The 20,488-nt window shown below is 53.0% G+C and overlaps 2 protein-coding genes across 4 annotated transcripts; one reads left to right on the top strand and one right to left on the bottom strand.

Moving 5' to 3' along the window:
- Positions 1 to 109: 109 nt before the first annotated feature.
- ZCCHC17 (zinc finger CCHC-type containing 17) lies at positions 110 to 15,433 on the top strand. Of its 3 annotated transcripts, none has more exons than XM_068657590.1 (8): positions 110 to 210; positions 316 to 370; positions 1,059 to 1,116; positions 2,156 to 2,256; positions 3,924 to 4,015; positions 4,429 to 4,529; positions 5,677 to 5,825; positions 14,542 to 15,433. In XM_068657590.1, exons 1-8 carry the CDS (start codon positions 125 to 127, stop codon positions 14,716 to 14,718), a joined length of 819 nt encoding a protein of 272 aa, XP_068513691.1. In that variant the 5' UTR covers positions 110 to 124; the 3' UTR covers positions 14,719 to 15,433. The 3 variants fall into 3 exon arrangements, with proteins under 3 accessions (XP_068513691.1, XP_068513693.1, XP_068513692.1); XM_068657592.1 differs by having other exon boundaries at positions 164 to 210; positions 316 to 392; XM_068657591.1 differs by lacking the exon at positions 110 to 210 and having other exon boundaries at positions 219 to 392.
- Positions 15,434 to 16,589: 1,156 nt separating this feature from the next.
- FABP3 (fatty acid binding protein 3) lies at positions 16,590 to 19,978 on the bottom strand. Its single transcript, XM_068657883.1, has 4 exons — positions 19,815 to 19,978; positions 18,935 to 19,107; positions 16,978 to 17,079; positions 16,590 to 16,876 (listed from the first exon to the last, which is right to left on the bottom strand). Exons 1-4 carry the CDS (start codon positions 19,885 to 19,887, stop codon positions 16,823 to 16,825), a joined length of 402 nt encoding a protein of 133 aa, XP_068513984.1. The 5' UTR covers positions 19,888 to 19,978; the 3' UTR covers positions 16,590 to 16,822.
- Between the last annotated feature and the right edge of the window lie 510 nt (positions 19,979 to 20,488).

Raw genomic sequence — 20,488 nt, 5'->3', positions numbered from 1 at the left:
CCTCCGGCGCGCGGCGGTGACGCCAAAGAGGCGCCGGGCTGCCCGGCGCTGTTTCGTTTTCGCGGATTGGTGGCGCTGCGGAAGACGGGTGGATCCCGTTGGGCAGCGCTCGGCGCCTGCCAGTATGGAGCTCAGCGATTGGCTGGGCGGAAGGGAGGGCCTGCGGGTGAGGGCGGAGCGGGGGCAGCGAAATGGCGGCGGGCGGGGGCGGTGAGCGGGGGGTGTGGGGCTGGGGGCGATGTCGCGCCTTAATTAATTAACGAGCCAGGTAATGAACTAACGAGCTCGTTAACTGATCACCTGCTTCTCCTCAAGGTGCTGCTGGCGTGCGGTGAGGCGAGGCTGCAGGGATGGAGGCGCTGCCCGAGCTGTACGCGGTGCTGCAGGGAGAGGTCAGGGGCCTGAGGGGAGCCGGGGGGGCCCTGAGGTGGCCTTGGGGGCGGCTCTGAGGGGAGCCTCGGGGGGCGCTTTGCACAATGCTTTACACCAGTGTATTATAACCATTACAACGGCCTTGAAGCTTAAAGGCAGGGAAGTAACAGAGCTCTTGTAAGCCAGTTTGTTGTTAATGGAGGTTAAGTGTGCGTTACTGGGCTCAGGGCCGCTTTGCAGTTCCCTGTCTCGTATTTTGGCTTTATCAGCCTGAGCTGATGGTTGGGCAGTCACAGGGAGGTGTGGAGCTGGTGCCCAGCTCTTTATTCATTCCTTGCCTGTAGAGTTGTGCAAAAAACTGTGTAAATTGGGTTGCAGAGAAAATGTAAGTAGTGCTGAATTTTCTCTGAAATATTTCCTGCTTCTGTAGCTCACCTAACATTGCTAAGTTTAAATAAATGTAATCCTCTTGTTTTAAAACATATGTTCCTGTGTGTTTACACGTAGTTACACGAGCATAAAACACCTGCTGTGCTTTCCTGCCCTGCAGCTCCCAAGTGCTGCTCTCTAACCTCTGATGACTCAACCGAAGGCTGGGAACCACTTGGGGTTTTTGTGCACATGCTCTGAAAGGAGGTGTTTTAGGAAGGGCTTTCCTTTAAATGTGGTGTTGCTTTTCTCCACAGGTGGCGTCTGTGACAGAATATGGGGCATTTATAAAAATCCCAGGCTGCAGGAAGCAAGGTTTGTTTCTTTTATTCACGCTTGGTTTCACATTGATGTGTAGAAGTCAAACAGCCAGCTTCAGAACGAAGACTTCTCATTTCCTAAAAAGCTCAGAAAAAGTGTATTTAAATAAGGAAGAAATGGAGGTTCTCAGAACTTGAGAATTTAGATGGTATGTTTGCATGAAGAAGGAAATGACTCAGTGCTCTTTAAATGTGTTTTTTTGGTAACTTTGGTATACTTCAGAGAATCATTTCAAGGTCTTGGGATAAGCACTAGAGAATTTCTACAGCTTCATGGTTCGTACCACTTGTTTCCTTATTTGCCAATTTGAATGAGTTTAATGAAAACTAAAACAAAGCTCAAATGAGGCAGCTGTTCTGATTTATGTTTTAAAGGTCCGCTCATGCTTGTGGGAAACTTGCAGAGTAAAAGAAACTAATTTCACAGAAGGAGCAGCTTGGTGTTCTGTTATTTGCTGGAGGCCTACAACTAGCCCATTCCCCGCTGTCATCCTAACGTGCCCAGTTACTTTAGTGCCAGTTCTAATAAAAGGTTTTAGACAGAAGTGTGGCTGCTGGGGGAAGTTGCTTTGAGGTGCAGACAGGCCTTAAATTATGAGCCAAAGCAGCAAGGTGCTTCCATATTTATCAATTTTTCGGTAACCCTGTGGCCCACGTGGGTTATTTGTGCAGATCAGAAATGAAGTTTTCTGGCTGCGTGACCTCACAAGCACAACAGAAGATTGGGGCAGCCATGGTTTTTAATGCTTCTGACACTGCCAGCAGCGTTGTGTCGCTGGGGCGTGAAATGTCCTCTTTGTTCTGTTGATTGTGCACCTCTAGCCATAAAAAAAATTCTTGAGCATGCACCCTCAACATACGTATGTTGATGTATAAATGATGTGTGTTGTATTACTCCTGTACATCATAAAACGTGAACAAAAGTAGAAATTCAGAGAGGAAGAGCTGAAGATGAAATAAGCACTGTTACATTTTTATTTGTTAATGGTGCAAAAATTCATTCTCTTTTTTTTTTCCTCCCAAATTCTGCCCAGGCCTAGTTCATAAGACTCACATGTCTTCCTGCCGGGTGGATAAGCCCTCGGAGATGGTGGATGTCGGAGACAAAGTGTGGGTAAAGGTTATTGGAAAAGAGGTAACATTAATTCCTGCTTCTTTGGTGCTGTGTAGATAAAATGCATTGTGATAAAGTTTACTGCAAGAACAATAAACTATGAATGTCTTCGTGCAGTGGCCATGTGTTCTTGTCACTTTGTCGGGGTACAACGTTCTGATTTTTACCAGGGGCTGAATTCTGCCTTCATGTGTGGCTTCGGGAACTGGGTTTCTGTGACTCACAATAATGGAGTTCAGGAAAAGGGACTTCATGAAAGCTTTTGACTTGCAAGCAACAAAATTCTTCCCTTTCTGTCTCCATGCACCCATTCTCAGCCATCGCTGTGTGATTTGGTAGCTAAATGAGCAATTAGGGAGAATCCCAAGATAAAAGCTGGTAAACGGGGTTCAATAGCTTGTGAGAGACAGGCCTGTTCTTAGAAGCTGTGACTTTGTTGTTGTTCTTTTCAGGAGGGCATCACTGGCAATGGATTAGGCCCACGAGGAGGGGATTTTATCTTTTTTGAGAGACATTATTAAACATATACCTGTATATGAATTTATTTCCTACAACCTACACTGCATTTTATTACATAGATGTGACAATGGGCACGTCCTTTCTATTTAGAGATTACTTGGAACAAAGACTAAAGACTCTTGCTTTGGTGAGCTGTGAAAGCAAAGGAAGATGACTATAGGAGCGTGGTGGAAGCGTTCAGTGCAGAGCCACACAGCTCTTTGTGTCTTTGGAGTGTTTTTTTTTTTTTTTGAAAGATGATGATGGGGTTGATGTACAAAACCAGTACCTAATTTTGTGTGAGGTAAGGGAAGAGGATTGAGAACATTTTAGTCTCCTTTACAGTAGAGAAGGGATGCATGAAAGGCTTTACAGATCCTTTGTAGCCATCTGCAGTGTACATTTCTTTTTAATGCTGTTTGTATAAATTTCTATCAAACAGCTGTTTGCTGTCTGAAACAGTTGTTGGGTTCCTGGCCTCTTTGTTGTAGAGCAAGACGCATGTTGGAGAGGTGAACAACAGAAGAGTTTGTTGTTTGATTGCCTGCAAATAACTGCATAGAATGCACACATGAACAAAACAAAAACCTTTAATTGCAGTGTTGGTAAAAATGCAGGAAGTTGTGAGAGAAACTTAAAATGTACACTTTGCACTTGCTTCTGAAGCAGTGCTGTAATGATCAAGGGCTTATTAAAATTCAGAAGAATTTTAATTAACTAGCTTCTAAAACAGGTACTTAGAATGTTTCCCATCTCATAGATATGGGAAAAGGGATGGATGTATGTATACACATATGTAGCTTCACATATACACATATATAGCTTCATTTTTCAGGACGTGAGTCAGCCAGACTGCCAGATCCCTTGCAGCCGATTTGAGAATTGTAGCAAAGCTTCCAAACTTGCACAGGTTTGGTTGTATGGAAAGCAGAATGTTAATCTGAAGGGATTTATAATTTGATTTTATCCCATTTATGATGCTGTTAATGAGACTATTCTGATGTTAATGTATCTATAGCATGAAAGAACAAAATCACTTTCGTATAGTATCCTTTTTATATCCTAAAGAAATGTTATATATCTAGATGTCTTTCTATATCTGACAACTTCATTCCTTCTCTATAGGCCTCCAGATGGATTGTATTAATGAACATCATTGTCACTAACTCTTCTTGTTCCGTATCTTCCAGATGAAGGATGACAAACTGAAGCTTTCCCTCTCCATGAAGGTTGTTAACCAAGGCACAGGAAAAGACCTTGATCCCAACAATGTTGCCCTTGAGTAGGTAAATCTACTGAGTACAGGGTGGTGGGTTGGGCAGGTTGCTACTGCCTGCTTTCCCAGGCCTTCATTCCCGGCCCTCCTGCCATACTGAACTGCGTCCTCCCTTCCTGGGAGGGTGAGGGGGGCTCCTCCTGAGCCCCTGGGGGATGCCCTGGCTGGGAGGAGGGCTGAGTAAAGGAACTCCCTTGGTTGTGCTGCTTAGAGGCTGGCAGAGCTGCAGCAGATGACACTAACGTGCTCTTAATGATGTGGTTTATTCTAATGTATTGTTGGTTGGCTTCATTCTTTGATTTAGCTCAGTGGTGCTCTTACAGCAACATTAGGAGGGGGAAAAAGTCTTTAGAGTGTCTACATAAACACAGGACTGAGGTGAGGGTGGATTGCAATTGGAACTTTCCTTCTCTCTCCAGTCAGGATGAGAGGAAAAAACGCATGTTTAGAGACTACACTAGCCAGAAGATCACACTTGAAGCAGTCTTGAACACTGTGTGTAAGAAATGCGGCTGCAAAGGTATGTTTTTGTAGGGTTTTGTTCTTTTGTCTTGCCTCGTAAGGACTGAATTTTGCTTTGCAGTGCCTTTCTTAGAAGAGAGCTACATTTTCCATCACTTGTTATGCAAAGGAAAGAGCTAAAACTCGTTAAAGACTTTTGTTTCTTAAAGTTGTGTCCCTGGTATTTCTATAAGGAACAGTTCTGACTACAGGCTGTTCTTCCTGTGTTAAAGCCTCTCGTCGCTGAGGCTGCATTCCAGTTGTGCATGTTAAGAAGTACACGTATGCCTTCACCAGGCCATTTTAACGATGGTAAGAAAAGTCAGTGGAAAAAACTTTACATCACATTCCCAACTAACCAGCAAGCTTGTCTGCTGGCTGTCTTAGGGCTCCAATTAAGCATTTTTACCAGATAAGTTTTGTATTTTGCCTTGTACAGGAGTGAGAAGTTGACTTATGTGGTACTTTTGCAAGTTGCTGAGGTATAAGGCAGTCTTATACGTGGAGCTCTTGCTGCACCACACTTCTTATCATAAAGTGATGGAGCTTGAGCTGATGCTATTTTGGTGAAGGTTTATAAAGGTGGTTGTTAAACACCAGTGTGGTTCTGTGCAGTGGTAGATAACTGTCTTTGAAGTACCATTTTAAAGAAACCCCAACACTTTAAGCTAGATTCTGCATATTTCTAGTTTGCTTTTTAATGATGTCTGCTCCGAACAGGCAGGCAGATGCTGGCTATCTGCGTTTTCTGCCACCACTATTTCAGCTTTGAAGTCTTGAGTAAAAAGTCCAGAACTAGAATGAGCTGACTGCTTTGGTGTTTGTGGCTTTCATCTCACCTGCTGGATGTCTGTCCCAGAAGCTGACTCCCTTCCCCGTGTGCTTTAGTGTTCTGCTTAAGCCCTCGCGCAGATCTCCCTGTTCAGACAAGTGCCTCAGCTTTGCCTGGTGAATCTCTCCAGAATTGTGTGTTGTTCTTGCTCTCTTGTCTTGTTTAATTAGGGCATGTTAAAGTAGTAGAAATGCTTGGACAAAAGCTGTACAGTGTGGATTTCTTTAAGGTGACCAGTAATAAGGTGGTTGTTGGCACTTCAGGTGTCTGAAATGCAGCCGCACAAAAAAAGCATGTGGGAGGAGGGGTTGCAGCTTCAAACACTGTTTTGCAGGTCACTTTGCCAAGGAGTGTTTCATGCAGCCTGGAGGAACCAAATATAGCCTGATTCCAGAAGAGGAAGAAGAGGAGGTGACAGCAGCAGAAGGTGAAAGACACAAAAAGAGCAGCTTGACTGATGATTCTTCAAAGAAAAGGAAAAAGGTATGAGATGCCCTGCTGCTGACCTGCAACAGTGAGCTGGATTGTTCTGTTGAGATTCGCTGTGGTAAATCACAGATGTCACAGTTCGGAGCGGGCAGTTCTGGGCTGAGAAAGTGGCTCAGGTCTGTGCATGTGCAGTAGCAAAACAGGAGCCTCTTCTGCAGGCTCTAGTAGTAATTCTTACACATCCTCCTTTTATTCTTGTTAAACCGTCCCTAAGGTGGCTTTGTGCTATTATACATGTATAATAATGCACAGCTTTCAAAAGAGTTTCTTTATAATGAGAGGGGAATTTTTTTCCTTGTGTTTGTGAGGCTCAGTAGAACTTCTGTGTGTTTCCTGAATTTCTGTGATTCTTGTCAATAGCCCTCTCCTGTCTCTTTGCTCTTGTCCTATCAAATTCCTTGAGTCTGAACCAGGCACCCACTGCTGCCTTGCTGCAGCGCGTTCTGACCCAGGCTGTGTGCCATGAACTGGGCATGTGTGCGTGTGCTGGGCTAAAATCAGGGTTTGTGTTTGCCCAGGGAGCGTGCTCCGTTTCCAGGCCATAAAGCTATAAAGTTGCAGGGTAAGAGAACTTCTCTGTTTTGCCTCTCTGAGGGTGTTTGAACTCTGGCTTCAGAGCGTGTTGGTTTTAATGTTTAAAAAAAAGAAAGTAGGGGAGACCTGACTCCCAAACAGGAGTACCTGGTGCTCTGTCTCATTATACAGAGGTGAGCATTCCAATTACAGACTCTCAGCCCCTTTCACAGCTGGAGTCCTGCTCTCAATTACACTTCCAGAGCTTTTCAATTTTCTTTTCTTCCTCAGCTCTGTGGCATGTCCCTTTTCTGGAGAGGGGCAGCAGCCAGGAAAGGTGGTGTCCCTGGCACGAATGAACTTCTGAGGGCTTAGTTCTTACAGGCTTACTGTACTGGTGGGGGAGACTGCAAATGCTGCCTACAGGGAAAGGAGTCGTCAGGGTATTTTGATGGCAGCACTCGGATCGTGACTTCCAGTCATGTTTTTCACTGACTGTTTGGTTTCTGGCACTTTAGTACACCCTTGAGAGAAGAGTAACTGGTACTGCCTGTGGGACTTAAGTTGTGACCGCACCAGAACAGGAGCTGGGTGTGTGGTGGCTTTCCTTGCCTTAGCCTCTGGCCTTTGGCACACCTGCTTGTCCTAGAGTCAGTGCAAAACGAAGTTGGTGTTAATCTGGTGCTTACTCTGCAGCTCTTGTTTGCCCAGTAATGCTCTGAAGAGCTGATCCAGTCATGAGTAGGGTCTCACTTGGTCGTGGCACCTGGTTCAATCCTGAGATGTTCTTTGTGTCCCTGGCGCGTAGGCTTTTATTCAGGAATGTCTTGGGCTTGTCTGTGGAGTGTTGTTGCTCTGCAATGTAGAGTACACATTTTCCTTTCTGTTCTGATCTCAGAAGCAGGCAATTGATCTGAGCTGGCTCTCAGACCCCAACCTAACCGTGACCTTTCGGGACTCCAGGGGTTGGTTCTGTCCTGCCATGGTGTGGTGTAAGAGCAGGGTGCTGGTAACACCTCTGCAGGGCTGGCTTCTTCTGCCTCGGGTTCTCTTCTCTCTAGGAATAATGATGGTTAATCTGGTATTGGCTCACTTTGCCTTGCAGTGTAACTGCTACTTAAATGGTACAGAGAAAAGCTGTACTGGGAGGTGCACAAATAGTGCTTGATTGTATCAGTGTCTGTCCACCAGAGCAGGGATTCCCTGTGGATTCTTGCCCTACTGACACTACAGGATATGTGGGTCACTGTCCTAAACTTGTTACTATTTTTTTTTGTCTGTGGATTAACAGCCTTCCCTTAAATGTTGCTTCTTCCTTTGATCTTCTCCCTTCTCAAGGAGGAGATCAAACATTTTCAGATGTTTTCCAGCACTGGAAAACAAAACTTGTGAGCTTTCTGGAGGCAGGATGTGGGATCCTTGAAATGAATCGCTCCCTTGTTGTCTCGGCTGCCTGCTGTGATCCTGTCTGGGAGCCACCGTTTGCTTCCCTGCTTGTCTGGAGCACCAGGAGGGTTTGCACACGATAGGAGTAGCTGAATCTACCTAGTGACAGCTGCCTTGCTGACCCCATCCCATCTGAGGTTGGTAACACAGATGTAGAAATTATATCTTTAAACGAGGAAACTGCTATCTCCTATCTAACAAGGATCTGTTTAGTGTCATAATAACAGTACCAACACTTCTGGTAGTTCGTTATCAGCATTTTCTGTGTCCTTCCAGTTCCTGGGTGCCCTTCCCTCTCCTCATGGAGATGCTCTGTGGTCCTGGCTCTCCCTGTTCTGTCTGCTTGCCATCCCCATGGTCACCATCATTGGTAGCTTAAGCCTGGTCACTGTGTGGCTGCCCAGCGCTGGCGTTGGATCTGACCTGTTTGGAGACATCTGGTTTGCTGCTATGGACAGAGTTTGTAAGACTCACGGGGAAATAATCTTTGACTCAGAGTTTTTGTACCAGTGGAATCTATTCCATGCCACGATGGAGATCCAAAGTTCTTCAGTTCCCTGCTTTTCTCCTGTCTGGGCCTCTAAGGGATAGCTGGAACAGGCACCTGGCATGGCAGCGGGTGCAAATCTTTCTCCTTACAGGTGACCACGTTAGTGCTGGGCACGTGGGAGCGCTGTCCTGCCTCCAGTAGTCAGTGAGAAGGCAGGGGCTGGCAGCAGAAGCCGAGCTGCCGCTGTGACAGCGCTGTGCGGAAGTACAGAGAGCATCTGAGGAGCCTTTGACAGCTGTGCAGGCACGTTGCTGCGTCCCTTCTGCTTTTACTCGGTGGGTCACTGGGTGAAGGAGCTCCTATGGGAACGCGGCGGTGTGCCTGTGCTGGGCTTGCGTAGGAGGGAGGCGTGCTGAGAGAAAATAAATCCTTCGGATCCTGCTCTCCTGTCTTCTGAGAACAGGGCTGCTGCTTCAGCACCAGGAGTAGCGCCTCTTACTTGCCCCCTGCAGAAAGTGCCCTGTCTGCTCAGTGATTAACCTGGCCCCGCTGTAGCTCTGGGATGGTTGTTGGAGTGCGTGGTAAATGGGACCTGTGACAGCTTGTCTGCAGCCTCTGCTGCTCTTCCTCCCATGTGAAAGATTTCCATGAAATCTTGCACATGGTTTTTTTCCCCACTTAAAGCCACACCTCGTGGAGTGTTTGTTCAGTGACCTGTGGCTCATCCAGTCTTAATCCGTCCTCCCCTGCAGCTAGTACTTGTTTTACTAGTTCTTCAGTGGCACTGGCTTAGGGCATGGCAGAGTCATGCTCACGCTCTTCACACGATATGCTCTTCCCTTTAATGTCCTTATCTGTCTCTGACCTTTGCATTTATTTAATGGCCATAGCCTGGATTCTTCTCATCAGATTAATTCAAACTCAAATGGAATAATACAGTTGGGTTTACATAATTAATCTTTTTTGTTATTAAACTGAGAGGTGGATTTTTTTGCTGTTTTTACTGCTTGTTTTTGAATAAACCTAGAAGGAATGCTGGTGTCTCTCTGGAGATGCAGGTGAACATATATCTGGAAATTTATTCTCCTTTTTCACAAGGACAGACATGAAGTTTCTAAATAAAACCATAACCCTGCGAAGTGCTAGTGGAAAATACTTCTTGGAGAGTTCTGGACACTCCCCTCTTATCTCAAAATCGAATGCCTCTAGCAGGAATGAGCTGTTGTAAGAATGAGCTGTTGTAACATTCTTAGAATGTAGCCCTGAGCAACTTTCAGCCTGCTGGGCTGATGTGGGCCCTCTTGGTAGGGGCTGCTTCAAAATACCTACAGCAGTAGGCAAGTGTTATTGGGCTGTAGCACAGCTCTGGTGTCTGAGGGATCTCAAAACAGCTGGTGCTCTATTTTGGTAGAATTGTAGCTGTTAACCACATTGAGCAGGACCTGCAAAGAACTGTGATTGTCTTTGTGCTCAGTTTGTCCCCCTCTGAGTGTCACTTTTTTATTTTCTTTCCACTTGGAGTCTGTCTGGGCAGAACTCTCTCAGGATGTTCACACAGATGCAGTGTTTGCAGTGCTGGGGGAGTGGCTGGGTGTGCCTGAGAACTGAGCTGAGCCTGGCTCCATCCCTCAGCACCAATCCCTCCTGGAGACCTGGCCCCAGCTCTGGGTGTGGGGAGGCTTTGCCGGTGCTGAAGGCAGAATTTGGGCTTGAACTTTGGCACTGAGGTAGAACCCAGGGAAGTGCTCCCACCCCCACACTGGTGTTTCCTGGAGAGCTGTGACTGCCCAGCAGACACAGGAAGGCAGCTGATGCCTGCCTGGCGGTGCTGGAGTGCCAGCACTTAGAGAAGCCTGTAGCCTAAGGTCTTTTCCTGTGTTGGTGGGAGTGTTTTTGCTGAAAAGCATCCCCAAAACATCCACGTGTGCACTGCTCCCTGTAGTCCTGAAGGGCCTGATGTGACATCCTGTCTTATCTTCAGCCTTCACATGCTGAGAAAGTTTCCCAAGCTCCGGAATGATGCTCTCTTAGCCTGAGGTCTGCTCAGACTTTCTCACCATGTGCACAGACTGCAAAAGCTTGAGAAAATTCTCCTTGCTGCATCCTCTTCCCTGGAAGGTTTAACTCTTCCCAGTCTTTAGGAGATGATGGCAGTGCTTTGCTCCTAACCTTGCTGCATGGGCAGGGAACTTTGCAGTGAGCTTGCTTTTGTCCCACAGAAAAACTCAGTTGTTGTAAAGCTGTTGTGGGGCTCCAGAAACTGCCACCTGCCCGAAGGCTGCCAGGTGTGTAGGCAGCTCAGCCTCTGCTCTCTTCCCTGGGTCCCAGAGGACTCTGCTCAGTGCCCAGCTCCATGCCGTGCCTTGCCTTTGCTAGTTTGTCTCCCTGAAAGAGTCATTCTGCTCGGTATTAAATAAGCCACCAGCTCTCTTCCTTCTTTGTCCTCGACTGGCAGCGTGTAGCTGGTGCTGCACCACACAGCGCATGTGAAATTGATGTCTTCAGCTGGGCTGCTTGGGTCCCACTGTAATAGGAGAGCGTGTGGGTTTTAAATGAAACACATACAGACTTCTGTCTTCCTGTAAGCCAGTAAATTAATCTTCATATGGAAACTGCTCTTGCCTGGAAGTGGCTGAAGCTAATGGAAGCAATGTCTCATGGGGAGGAGGGGGAGAACCCAGCTTTCTCTGCATTGAGGCACTTTTTTCCCCAAGCAGCCATAAGATGACTTTTCTGTTGTGGTGTGGCACTGGAGGGCTACCAGCAACTGAGAGAAACACCCCATAAAAGCACCCCTAAATGCAGCGTGGGCTTGGCTCTGACCTCACCTGCCTCGGTGAGCTGCCTGAGCACCTTCAAGCCAGCTGCAGCAGGGTTGGGATGTAGAAATCCTCGCAGGGGATTTGCTCCCCATCTTTGCCTCACTTTTTGTGCTGTGCTCAGCAGCTGCTCCTGGCAGCTGTTTCTGACGGGTGAGTGCTGCTTTGAGCTCGCAGCATGTGGGTGAGTGAGCACTCAGCGCCTTTCCCAGGCTTCCTCCTGTGAAGCAAGTTGTCTTTAGGTGAATGGTTTCCAGTTTTCAGCTGAGGTGGGTGTTTTCCCCTGGGTGGGGTGGGTACGTAGCAAGCCTTGGGCAGCGCTGCAGGCACCCGAGGGAGGTGCAGTGACTCAGGACGAGCACAGGACTGGTGTCAGTGCTGGGCTCAGCCCTTCAGTGCCCAGCTGGGTGCCTGGTTCTGTTGGAGCAGGTGGAAGTGCCTGCCCATGTGAGTCACTCAGGCTTTGTGCAAGTACCTGGGGCTGATTGCTGCTGTTCCCTTCACCTTACCGTGAATTCCTGCTCTCTCCCTTGGCTTTCTGCTGGGTTGGCTGGGGCTGTACAGTGCTGCTGGCTGAGGGGGAGGCCTCCCAGAGGACTCATTCTGCCTGTTGTCCTGGGGCTTGCACAACTGTGCCTTTGGGCTTGCTGCTGCCTTTGGCTTCCTCATGGAATGGCACAATCGGCCCTGCCAAGGCGGGGTGACTTACAGCAAGCCTCTTCCAGTAAAACTCTGCAAGCCCGAGGATGACCTTGAAGTCACTGGGAACACTTGGCTAAGAACAGCAGCAGAGCTGGTGGCTTGGGGGCTCCAGGCTTCTCCTGTTACCCTCCTTTCCCCAGCAGAATGTCAAACATGTTCTATATGACAAAGGCTGAGTGTGTTGTGTTTGGGGCTGTCTGACAGCTGTCCATCTCCCCAAAGCCTGGGCAGTGCAGTGCTCCCAAAACGGCATCATTCGGCCTCTTTAAATCAGAGGTGGTGAGGGGGAAATGCAGCTTATTGTCTGGCTCACCAAGGCTCCTTTTTCTGGTCCAGAAGCGAGGTGAGTGCCCTGGGCTTTTCCCACCTGCTGGCAGAGGCTCAGCAGACTCGCTGCTGACAGCTCAGCCTTCCGGAGGCAGTGCCCAGCTCTGGCCGTGGCTCCTTGCTCACGCTCCGTGGTGAGGCTGTTTCCATGAGCTCACTTTCACTCCAGCTGTGTTTATACAAACCCACGCTGCAGCTCGGTGCTTCCAGGGGAGGCCGTTCCTCGGGGGCCCAAGCGTGGAGAATACAGGACTTGTTAAACGAGGCAGTGACAGGAGTCTAAATAACGTTCAGGGAGTAAAGGTAAAGTGTGAGTATGGGGACAGGAGCCAGAAAATATCCCGTACAGCTACGTGTGTCACTTGGACCTGGCTGCACAGCTATTGTAGCAGAGAATGGGGTGCTGGTTTGCAGCATGTTTGGGAAAACAGGGCCCAGACCTATGTGTGCAGGTCCAGAGCAGTTAGTGCACACACGTGGCTCTCTGCAAGCAAAGCACCAGTGCACGGCGCAGAGCAGGAGCTTTGCTTGCTGGGCTGTGTTCCTTCCTGGTGTTGTCTAAGCGCATCGCAGCCTCTTGCAGTGCTGTGGGTTGCTGCCCTGGCCCATCCCAGCTCCATGAAACCCTAGTTTGCTTCTTTCTTCGTGTCCTCTTTACATCCTTGAACTATAATAATAATTTGTTGTACCCATCTGCTGGGGAGGGCTGCTATTCACTGCTGATGTGGCTGTGGAAGAAATGAGTGGATCCTTGTTGGAGGCCAGTATTGCTGGAACCTTTATGGCTCTTGGCAGACTCGCTGTGCTTCCCAAAATGTTACATCATGGGCACGCTCCTCTGCATGCTGCTTTAGTTTATTTCTCACAATCAAGGGATGTTAGAGAAAACACCTTTTATTTTTCAAGTTGATCATGTATTTTTCAAACCATCTTCCTAAAATATGCCTGAAGACGACTTGCATCTTGCTCCAGGAGCTGGTTTATGTGCCAGTGTTGTGGCTATTCAGGGAAACAGAAAGGTGAGTTGACCCATGCTCAGCTCTGGATATTTGCTGGTCGATGCCCGAAGGCAGACTGTGCCAGCTGCTGCCTTCTGAGCAATTTGTTTCCCCATTTAATGCAACCTCCTGGAAATGGGTGTCCCTCCCTCTGCCAGGATGGGAGAGCTGATGTCTCCTGCTCAGGCCTGGTGTCACGCAGCACTCACAGCGGTGCCCCTGTGCTTCTCTGCTCCCCGCTGGTGCCGGGACCATTTGGTTTCTGCTGGTGCCTGGGCTGTGTGCGTGCTCTGTGCAGCTGGATCAGGTCCCTCCCCTCAGTACTGCTGCCTAATTACACGGATATAAATTGCCATCCTGTGCTGTTAAAGTCTGTCTGCCGTGGTGAGATTTCAGGAGACGGCTGCAATACTGATTTCAGAGCAATCTGTGCTTGGTGGCATTGCAAGGTGCCTCAAAATTGAGAGTTCGGATCCCTTTCAAAGCTCTGTACAAGGTTTATTCCAGCGCCATGTGTTCTTTCTGCACACACTGGTAGGTCTCTCCAGCTCTGTGCAGCTTTTGCTTCAGGGCTTCACAGAAACACAGCCTGGGGGTTCTGTGATGCCCCGACCCTTGCCCGCACGTGGATGTGTGCAACTTGTTTTGAGATTGCCCTTTAGCAAGCACCCCCCTTTGCACACTTTCTTCATCCCTGCCCTCCTCTAGGGAGGGCTGAGGGAAACTGGGTGTTGGAAAAAGCAGTTTCATGCCCTGGGGGCAGGAGGGCTGGTGTGGGAGGCAGCTGGCCATGGCTGCTGTCAGGCTGAGGGGCCCTGTGGAGCTGTCCCTGCCCTCTCTCAGAGCATCCCAGGTGTGACTGGGGTGGTTCAAGGTTTCCAGACCATTCCTCTTGGGTTTTTGGCTGTGCTTGGGCTTTGCAGTGAGAAGGCCGTGCTGTTAGTGCTCCAGTGCATTAGCATTGCATTTCCTGGCAGTCTGTGTGCTGCTGCTGCTGTGGGGAAGCGGGGACAGCGCTCACTTCCAGCTGGCTGGGTTAGAAACCATCTCACTGGCAAAGGGCCTCACCCTGCCAGCCTCTATAAAAAGGAGCAGCCTTAAATAATGGAGGACGCCCTGACTCTGGAGGCAGAGTCAGACTGAAGGGCGCTCTCCTTGTGATTTGACCCTGCTGTGCTCAGGTTGGGGTTTGCATTTTGGGACCCCCACCCCTGCCGTGCGGTGCCTGCTGCAGCTGGGGGCTCCCACAGGTGCTTACGTCCAGGCCAGCCGGGGCAGAGGCTGCAGGCGTTGTCCTGTGTCAGAACAGGCTCAGCTCTGTCACAGCTTTTCAGGCTCTCATGACGGCACGTGGCTCGGCGAGCACAAGTGATGGTTTTCCCATGTGTAAGGCTTTGTTCTGCTTCATTCCGTAGGAGAAGAAGAAGAAAAAGAAGCACAAGAGTAAGCAGTCCTCCGAGTCTGACTCGGACAGCTCTGACTCGGACAGCGATGGGGCTCAGCCAGCCAGCAAGAGGGCCAAGCACTCGGGGAAGACCAGCAAGGCTCAGAAGAAGAAGAAAAAGAAGCATAAAAAGAAGGCCAAGGAGTGACCGGGCAGACGGGCACTGGTATTGTGAATCCCTGGAACACGCTGTTGGAAGCAAGGTGCTCCTCACACCAAGTCACGGAGATTCCTTCTTCTCAAAGTCACTCAGCCTGTGCTGCTGAAGTTGTTGTTGCTGTAAGTTTTTCTGTTACCTTAGACGTGGGCTGTCACTTCTCCCATCAAGGCCAGCGGCCATGCCTGCCCCAGGAGGCTGATTGCACCCCTCCATCAGCAGCTCTCCTGTCCTGTAGCCTCCTGTCCGGCCGGGTGAGCTGCCGGGTTCCTCACACAGCATCAGGCAGCTGCCACGAGCCCATGTGCCATCAGCCCCAATTCTGCTGCCTGTACGAGGTGGAGCTGTGCTGCCTGGCCATGCTCCCAGCCCTGCTGCACGTGTGCTGCTGGCTCAGAGCAGTGCAGGGACCGATCACAGCCCTGACCAACACTGTCCCTGCAGAGCAGCTCTGAGAAAGGGCCCTGCTATCTCTGCACTTGCCCCTTTCCCAGCTCGAGGTGTTGTTAACCCTGCCTGGAGGGGGTTGATTCATGATTTGGTTTTGGTACACAAACCCTCCCCCCGCCACGTTCATTTTGTCTGTAAATATTGAGAGTGGGAGAGTAAGGAGCAAATTGGTGAGTGGAGATATTTTAAGTAAACATTAACTGTGGAGTATTTGCTGCCTTTGTAAAGGATGGAAAATAAATCTCTCAAATCTCCAGTTGTACTTTGTACTGTTTTTTTTTTCTCTCTTTTGTACACCCCACACTTCATCTTGAGCAGTGGATGAAAGGGCAGGCTCCAAGCTGAGTGCTGCCTGTATCGGAGGGGACATGACTTGTGTTAAGAGGAGGTTAAGAGCCTGCAGAGGTTCCCTAGGGGTGCTGTGAGGATGTGATTTCCCCCCCAGGAAGCCTCATGGAGCAGGTGCTGGAGGTGCTGGGGCTCACGGTGCCTTTTGGCTATGACCTGGAGGCGTGACCATGGTGTCAGCCTCATAACTGGAGCTGGGGGTCAGGAGAAGGCAGCCCGGAGGGCTGGGCAGCCCCGCTGTGCTCTGCAGCCCCTCGCTGCAGCATGGTGACCTCAGAGGGAGCCTGGAGAGTGCAACTCATCCCTTCCTGGGGCGGGTGCTTGAAATTTAGAAGGGGGGTGGCTGAATCACTGGCCTCTGGCTCTGAGGGAAGTGAGAGTGGCACTGGGAGCGTGCCCTTGCACCCCTTAGCAGCAGCTCATGCAGCGGGAGGGTTCAGCTGCCCCATGTCCCTGCACTCTGCTAAAACCAGGCCCCTTCCAGTGCTGCTCGCCCAAATCCCCACATGTTATTTGGCCCTTGAGTCCCCCCAGCCCAGCCTGCCTTGGGGCTGCTCCCATCCCACACCAGGACCTGGTGTGCTCTTGACCTTGACCCTGGCTGCCCCGCGGTCGGGCACGGCACGTCAGCTGATGCTTTGGCAGACAGCACCCGGCCGGGTGAGTGCTGGAAAGATCACTCCTGTTGGCATGGCGTGTGCTCGTATCCTGAATAATTTATAGCAGAGCTGCCACGGGAGTTACCTAATGTTCCCCCAAAAAAGCTGGGCTGTGTGTCCATCTGGCGCTGCTGCGGTGGCAGAGACCCCAGGTGTGTAGCACAGCGGGGGCTGCAGTTCTCATCCCAAAGTGGGCTCGTTTGGGTCCTGTCTGTTGGGCAGTGGCTGACACTGGGCTTTTCCCCCACGATGGTTGAACTGTGGGTGAGGTGTTTGCAAGACCGATGGATGCCCTGGGAGAAGGCAGCACACGCTGCACAGGGGTAAAGGGGACAGCGATATGGGTTTGTGTGCCAAAAAGCCCTTTTTTTTTTTTTTTTTCCCCACATACACAGGTCACAGTGCTGTAACAACATTGCTTTTATTTTTCCACGTGGGTTCTTCCATTAAAAAAAAAAATCCAAGAAACACAACACCCCAACCCCAACCAGCCCCGAGACCGCAGCATCGGGGCGACGCGGCCCCGAGGGGTTCGGAGGGCTCCGGCCCCGCGGCGAGCCGTGCGCCGCGCGGGGGGACAGAGGCAATTCGGTGATGGATCCGGCACCGGGTGACGGGCAGGGAGCTGGGCTCGGCGCCTATGTTGCCTTCTCGTAGGTGCGGGTGGAGACGACGCTGCCCATGGTGAGAGTCTGGGGGCAAAGACGGAGCGGGGAGGTGAGCACCGGGGGCTGCACCACGTGCAGAGGGGGCTCGTGCAGCCCCGGGTCTAAAATCCTTTCTATTTCCTTACCAGAATCAGCTTCCCGTCCTTCAGCTCCCGCACTAGCGATGTCTCCTTCCCCTCCCACTTCTGCACGTGGACCAGTTTGCCTCCATCCAGCGTGACCACGGACTGCGGAGAGAGAGCGAAACCGCCGTGACCCTCGTGTCCGTGGCTCTGCCGCTCCCCCAGCTGCCCCATCCCCGCAGCTGGAGGAGTGCTGGGGGGCCTCTGGGCGCTGGCTTCCTCCTGCGGGTGCCTCCCGATAGCCCCGGGTCCTGCCCTGGTGCTGGCACCCACCTGGTTTTGACACCACGGGCCGCATCCTGCCCTGGCCTCCAGCTGGGTCGTGGCCCCGGCTGCCCCCGGCGCAGCGGAGGGCACCAAGAGCCCCAGCGCGGGCACCGAGCGGTGACCCTGCCCTCGCTGCCCTCCCTGCCCCCCCTGCCCCCCCTGCCCAGGGCCACATCCTGCTCTGGAGCTGGGGCACCAGGACCTGCTCCCAGCCGCTCCCGCGCTGGTTCCGCTGCCGGAGGCGAGATCAAAAGGGCGGCGCAGGGACCCACACGGCTGTGGGTGCTTTGAACCGGAGCCCTGCCTCCCCCCCAGACTGGCGAGGGCTTTTGGGGGGGGCCGAGCTGGCGAACAAGCCCCTGCTCATCCGGGCTGCTGTTTGCACAGCCGCTGCTGTTGACTCAGCCCCAAGAGCCCGGCCGGTGCCAAGGTTAGCGTGACAGCGGGCTCGGCTGTGCCACGGGGCAGCTCGGCACGGGCGGTGGCAGCGGCTGCCTGGCCCCGTCCCGCCCTGTCCCCATTCCCCGCGGTGCTGCCCCAGTGCTCGGTGGCACTGCGGGGCTTCTGGTGGCATTTCCCAGCTCCAGCCCAGGGGACTGCACGTCCCCAGCTGCCCCAGCCCCTGCAGCCTCTCATCCCCTTGCGAACCCTATCGGGTGCCCAGGGACTGAGCTTGGCTTGTCCCATGGCTCGTGTCCCCATGCTGCACGGGGCCCCCTACACCTCACTGTCCCCATGGCTCGGGTCCCTGCAGCCCATGATATGGTTCTTCTGTGGGTTGGGGCCCCAAGTGCCTTGGGTATCCCCATGGTTCGTCTCCCCGTGGTTTGGGTGACCCCACAGTTTGGGTCTCCCCGTGGTTTGGGTGCCCCCACTGCATAGATGTTCCAGTAGCTCGAGTGCCCCACAGCTCGGGTGCCCCACAGCCCCGCACCCCACACCTCTTGGGACCCCCCCAGCTTGGTTGCTCCCGGCCTCGGGGCACCCCACGGCACATCAGCTCCCTGCTCAGCTGCCCGGGGGCTGCCAGCCCCGGCCCCCCCGCTATTGTTTGCCCTCTGGCCGCCGGCCGAGGGGCGTCTGAAGGGCACGTCCCTGGCTGCTACACCCGTCCCTGCCACACAGCAGCAGCCAAAGTGCTTTTAGCATAGTTTCCACCAGCCCGAGCACAGCGGCCGTACGCTCACTGTGGAGCCGTCACGAGACGGAGCAGGTAGGGCGCTTATAAACAGTCAAAGCCGTGCGTGGAAACAGCTCCCAGGGGCCAGACCTGCACTCTGCTGCTGCCCTGATCCCCCCCCGCAGGAGGGGCAGCCCTGGGGGGGCTGAGCAGAGCAGCAAGGCGGAGGACAGGGGCGTGCAGCAGGCTGTCTGCCCGGCACTACCGCCTTGCTCGCACTCGCCCCGTTTCACCCCGTCCTCCCCCTGCACCCAGCCCTCGCGCCTTCCTCCCCGTGGCCCCCGGCTCAGGAAGGCGTTCTGCGTCCAACGAGCCCCACGGGGGCCCCTGAATCTCTTTTGCAACACCACCACCCGTCTTGGCAGCTCCGGGTGCCGGTTGCAGCATCGCCTTCCGCAAAAACCCCGCTGCACGTGGGGGTGAGGTCAGGGCCCTGGGGGCCACGGCTCCAACGGGGAAGAAAAAGAGGGAGGGAAGGAGACCCCCGGGCTGGAGGCAGCGCGCAGCCCTCACCTTGACGTGCCTGTCGTCGGCCGTGGTCTCGTCGAACTCCTCGCCCAGCTTGAAGCTGATCTCCGTGTTCTTGAAGGTGCTCTGGGTCTTCACCGTCACCTTGTCGCCCGCCACCTCGATGATGGTGGTGGGTTTGGTCAGCCCGGCCATCTGCCTGGTGGCGAAGCCCACGCCTGGGGGGGGGGACAATGATGCAAAAGGGGGGGTGAGGCGTTGGGGCAGGGTGCAGCCGTGCGAGCCCCAGAGCCCCAGAGCCTCCCTGGGCTGCTCGCTCCTGGGAGGGGGCACGGGGCTGCTGCCCACCGCACCCCCAGGGGGACCTGCTGGGGGGGAGGACAGGAGGGGGGGTCCTGGGGGCGCTGGCATGTCTGGGGGCCTCATCCTGCACCAGGAGCTGGCAACGCTGGTGCTGAGCAGGGCGGGGGGCAGCTGCTGTGTCCCCCCCCGGATCACTCCAGGGCTGCGGGCTCACCCTGCACGGGGCTGGGGGCACCTCCTGCACCCCCCGGGGACACCCCCTGCACCCCCGCCGGAGGATGGGGGCTGCCCGAGGGGGTCCTCACCCGCTCCCATCCCCCCTCCCCCGCGCGGCTATGCGCTGGGCTCTCCCATTTGTATTTTGATTTATTTTGATTTTATTTTTTATTTCCCCCCATTACAGCCCCGCAGAAGGCAGCGAGCCCCTCGGCCACACCCCGGTGGGGAGGCTCGTGCAAGCAAGCAAAAAAATCGATAAGAAAAAATAAAAAAATAAAAATAAAATAAAAAAGAGGGAAAAAAAAAAAAAAGGAAAAAAAAAGGGGGGGAAAAAAAGGGAAAAAAGGGGAAAAAAAAAAAAAAGCGATTTCCGGGCTGCCGAGCAGCGCAGCCCCCCACTCACCCAGCGCCTTCATGTACTCATCGAAATTGGCCGTGTCCACCAGCTTCCAGGTGCCCACGAAAGCCTCCACCATGGCGAGGTCGCGCGTGTCCCCGTGTCCCCGTGTCCCTGGCCCTGGCCCCGGCCCCGTCCGCGCCGCCGCGCCCGCAGCTGCCGCCCAGCGCCGCCGGCTCCTTAAATACCGTCCCCATCACATGATGGGGAAGAGGCGACGGGCTCCAGAAATACCCCGGCGGGGAGGGCACCGCTGCCAGCAGCCACCCCTTGCACCCCCCCGGCCCCCCCCGGGCCCCCCCCGGGCACGGCGCCCCCCTGCACGCTGCGGTCGCGAACGCGCGTGGGGCTGCGGGGGGCGCCGGGCGCTGCCAGCGGCCGGGTGCTGAGGGTGGGGGGAGCCCCCAGTGGGGAAACTGAGGCACGGGGAGGGGGGCCGGGTGTCCGTGGGGGCGCCGTGCCCCCGGCCCTGCTCTGTGCCCGCGTGGGGAGGATGTGGGTGATCGCAGCGGGGCTCTGTGGGGGGACACTGGGGATGAGAAGAGCCACGTCGCTTCCCCCCCCACCTCCTATTTAATGCCTTTTGGACCCCCAAATCGGCCCCAGCCCCCATGGGGTCAGGCTTATGTTTCTACAGCCCCGTGGGTGCTGCCCCCCAGGACAGGGTCCCCACTCGTGCC

Source organism: Anas acuta, chromosome 21 (assembly GCF_963932015.1).
Source record: "Anas acuta chromosome 21, bAnaAcu1.1, whole genome shotgun sequence".
In the NCBI taxonomy this organism is placed as follows: Eukaryota; Metazoa; Chordata; class Aves; order Anseriformes; family Anatidae; genus Anas; species Anas acuta.
Note: the sequence above shows the minus strand (reverse complement) of the source record. Positions and strands in the feature narration are given on the sequence as shown.

Coding starts and splice junctions, on each gene's coding strand:
- ZCCHC17 (XM_068657590.1), top strand. CDS start 125: ATGGAGCTCAGCGATTGGCTGGGCGGAAGGGAGGGCCTGCGGGTGAGG. Junction 1,117..2,155: donor CCCAGGCTGCAGGAAGCAAG/GTTTGTTTCTTT, acceptor AATTCTGCCCAG/GCCTAGTTCATAAGACTCAC. Junction 5,826..14,541: donor CTTCAAAGAAAAGGAAAAAG/GTATGAGATGCC, acceptor TTCATTCCGTAG/GAGAAGAAGAAGAAAAAGAA.
- FABP3 (XM_068657883.1), bottom strand. CDS start 19,887: ATGGTGGAGGCTTTCGTGGGCACCTGGAAGCTGGTGGACACGGCCAAT. Junction 17,080..18,934: donor CCGACGACAGGCACGTCAAG/GTGAGGGCTGCG, acceptor CTCTCTCCGCAG/TCCGTGGTCACGCTGGATGG. Junction 16,877..16,977: donor AGGACGGGAAGCTGATTCTG/GTAAGGAAATAG, acceptor CTTTGCCCCCAG/ACTCTCACCATGGGCAGCGT.